The sequence below is a fragment of the Cynocephalus volans genome, chromosome 8 (genome assembly GCF_027409185.1).
Source record: "Cynocephalus volans isolate mCynVol1 chromosome 8, mCynVol1.pri, whole genome shotgun sequence".
NCBI lineage: Eukaryota > Metazoa > Chordata > Mammalia > Dermoptera > Cynocephalidae > Cynocephalus > Cynocephalus volans.
The window spans coordinates 58,361,255-58,363,423 of NC_084467.1; the positions used below are offsets into that span (position 1 = coordinate 58,361,255).

The window sequence follows — 2,169 nt, forward strand, 5'->3', positions numbered from 1 at the left end:
GTTATGGATATAAACCAGCTCTGCATTGCAGGGACCCCCTTCAACACCATTCCCTCCCCCCACTGACTAATTGCAAGAGGGAAGGGGCATCCATGTGTGAAGTTTTTCAAAGAAACTTTAACAGATGTGGTTTAAATTTTAATGCAATGAGCATTTTTATTTTATTGTCAGGAAAGACAGACATTCTTACAGCTGATTGCATGCAGGAAAAGCTTTATTAAGTCAAGAAACAGTTACACTTTTTAAAACTCTGTGGAATACCCAAACATTTTTTAATGACTTAGGAACAGCTACCACATCTTTGTGAGCAAGTTCCACTTTCATAATTTTCTGTCCCCAAACCAGTGATAAGCTATACAATATTTATTTTTTAAGTTTTCTTTAGTACACCGATCTCATAGCAATATTTGAAAGCTGTTGTGAAACACATTTTTTAACAATAAACACACAGTGGGAAGATATGACAAGACATTTACAAAAATTGACATGTTTACAATTAATACACAATACTAGGGTTACAAGAGGGCTGTAGCATCTTTCAACATATTTTTGTATTTTATTCTTTCTAAAAAGTTTCTCTTTCTAAATTTATGTTAACGGTCTTATTTTAAATGCATCATGCTCCTTTTTTCCTCTTTTCTACAAATGCTAAAGCTTTAACAATCTGAATTCTCTTGCCTGAGAGAAATAAAAGTTAACATACAAGGTACATTTATGGACATCTAGATGTTATAGTCCAATTCACAGCACAATTATCAGTCAGTACAGGTGACAGAAGGACTGGGATTGCTCTGTGTTTTCTGCACGCTACAGGATACCGTCGGCTTTTACCACCCTGCGCTTACATGATGACGCAGTTGCCAAGCAGCTTCTTGGTGTCCTTGGGCTTCTGGGACTTGTTCTGAGGACCCTGGGGGCAGGTGTCAGGCTTCTCCTGGTTCAGCAACACGTGGAACAGCTCTTCCACGTTGACATCCACCTTGGCCGACGTCTCCAGGAAAGCGCAATTCCACTCGAGCGCACGGGCAGCACCATCTCTGAGGGTCAGCTCCCTGTGGAACCTGTCATCTCTCTTGTTGCCCACCAGCACGATAGGGAACTTATGCAGATTGCTGCCTTTGATCTCGCGGATCAGCTCATAGAAGGGCTTCAGCTGCTCCAGGGTTTCCTTCTTGGTGACGGAGTAGACCAGGACGAAGGCATGGCCCCTGGAAATGGCAAGGCGCTGCAGATCTGGGTAGCGGTGGCCGCCAGTGGTGTCGGTGATGTGCAGGGCATCCCTGGCGTGGTTGCAGCCCTGCACCTGGCGATAGGTATCTTCAATGGTGGGCAGGTAGTTGTCTCGGAAAGTGCCGCGCACCCACCTCTGCACCAGCGCACTCTTGCCCACGCCGGCCGGGCCGAGCACCACCACGCGAAAATCTTTGCTCCTCCTGTGGGGCATGAAGGTACGGAAAACAAACAGGGTGGGCAGGGGTCGCAGCCGCTGCATCAACCTTTCCTTGAAGCCAAGGGAAGCGTTGCCCATTTTGGGGAATCGGAGGGGAGACTCCTGCCCAACTTCTCCCGGACTCAGCCGGCAGTAGGAGATGCCTAGGAAGGAAGAGACAGGAGAGATGAGAGTTGGAACCTGCAACCTTGTCAGAGTGTCTGCCTGGCAGCTGGTCCCCTGTGATGCTAAGGGGCGTCCACACACCAGGATGGACATTTCCAGGCACGTGGAGTAGCCTGTTAGGGAGGGCACATGCATTTTCAGGATGGGGTCCCGAGGTGGACTAGGTGCAGGCACCGGCAGGGGCTACAGAGCAGACCCGAAGGTTTGCTTTGTGCGGTAGAGATTGCACGGGTCGAGCCTCTTTTTCTCTCTCCTTAAATCATTTAACCCTCATCCCTCAAGAAACACCTGAACCTTCTTCCCTTATCTGTAAAGTGAAGATTTTAAATGGAGAAGCAGAACAGCGGAGGAGAAATACGTGGGGAGCACTCACCAGAGTCGGGGACTGAATGCCAGGTAGGCATTGGAGCGCGCTGCCGCCTCGCTGGTTCAAGCTGGAAGGTCAGGAATGCAGGAGAGCAGGAGGCTGTCTCTGGTAGCCGCGGTGGCAAGGTCTGCAGGCGAGATGCCCAGCACAGTGGAAGGCAGCCCCTGGAGAGGCGGGGCGGCGCCAG

General features: G+C 49.3%; 1 protein-coding gene across 1 annotated transcript; it reads right to left on the reverse strand.

Annotated features, from left to right (window-relative positions):
• Window positions 1-841: 841 nt before the first annotated feature.
• On the reverse strand, window positions 842-1,528 carry LOC134383027 (GTP-binding protein Di-Ras3-like). Its single transcript, XM_063103687.1, has one exon. It carries the CDS (start codon window positions 1,526-1,528, stop codon window positions 842-844), a length of 687 nt encoding a protein of 228 aa, XP_062959757.1.
• Window positions 1,529-2,169: the final 641 nt, after the last annotated feature.

Bases quoted from the DNA above. Each gene is read 5' to 3' on its own strand.
- LOC134383027 (XM_063103687.1), bottom strand. From the start codon at position 1,528: ATGGGCAACGCTTCCCTTGGCTTCAAGGAAAGGTTGATGCAGCGGCTG.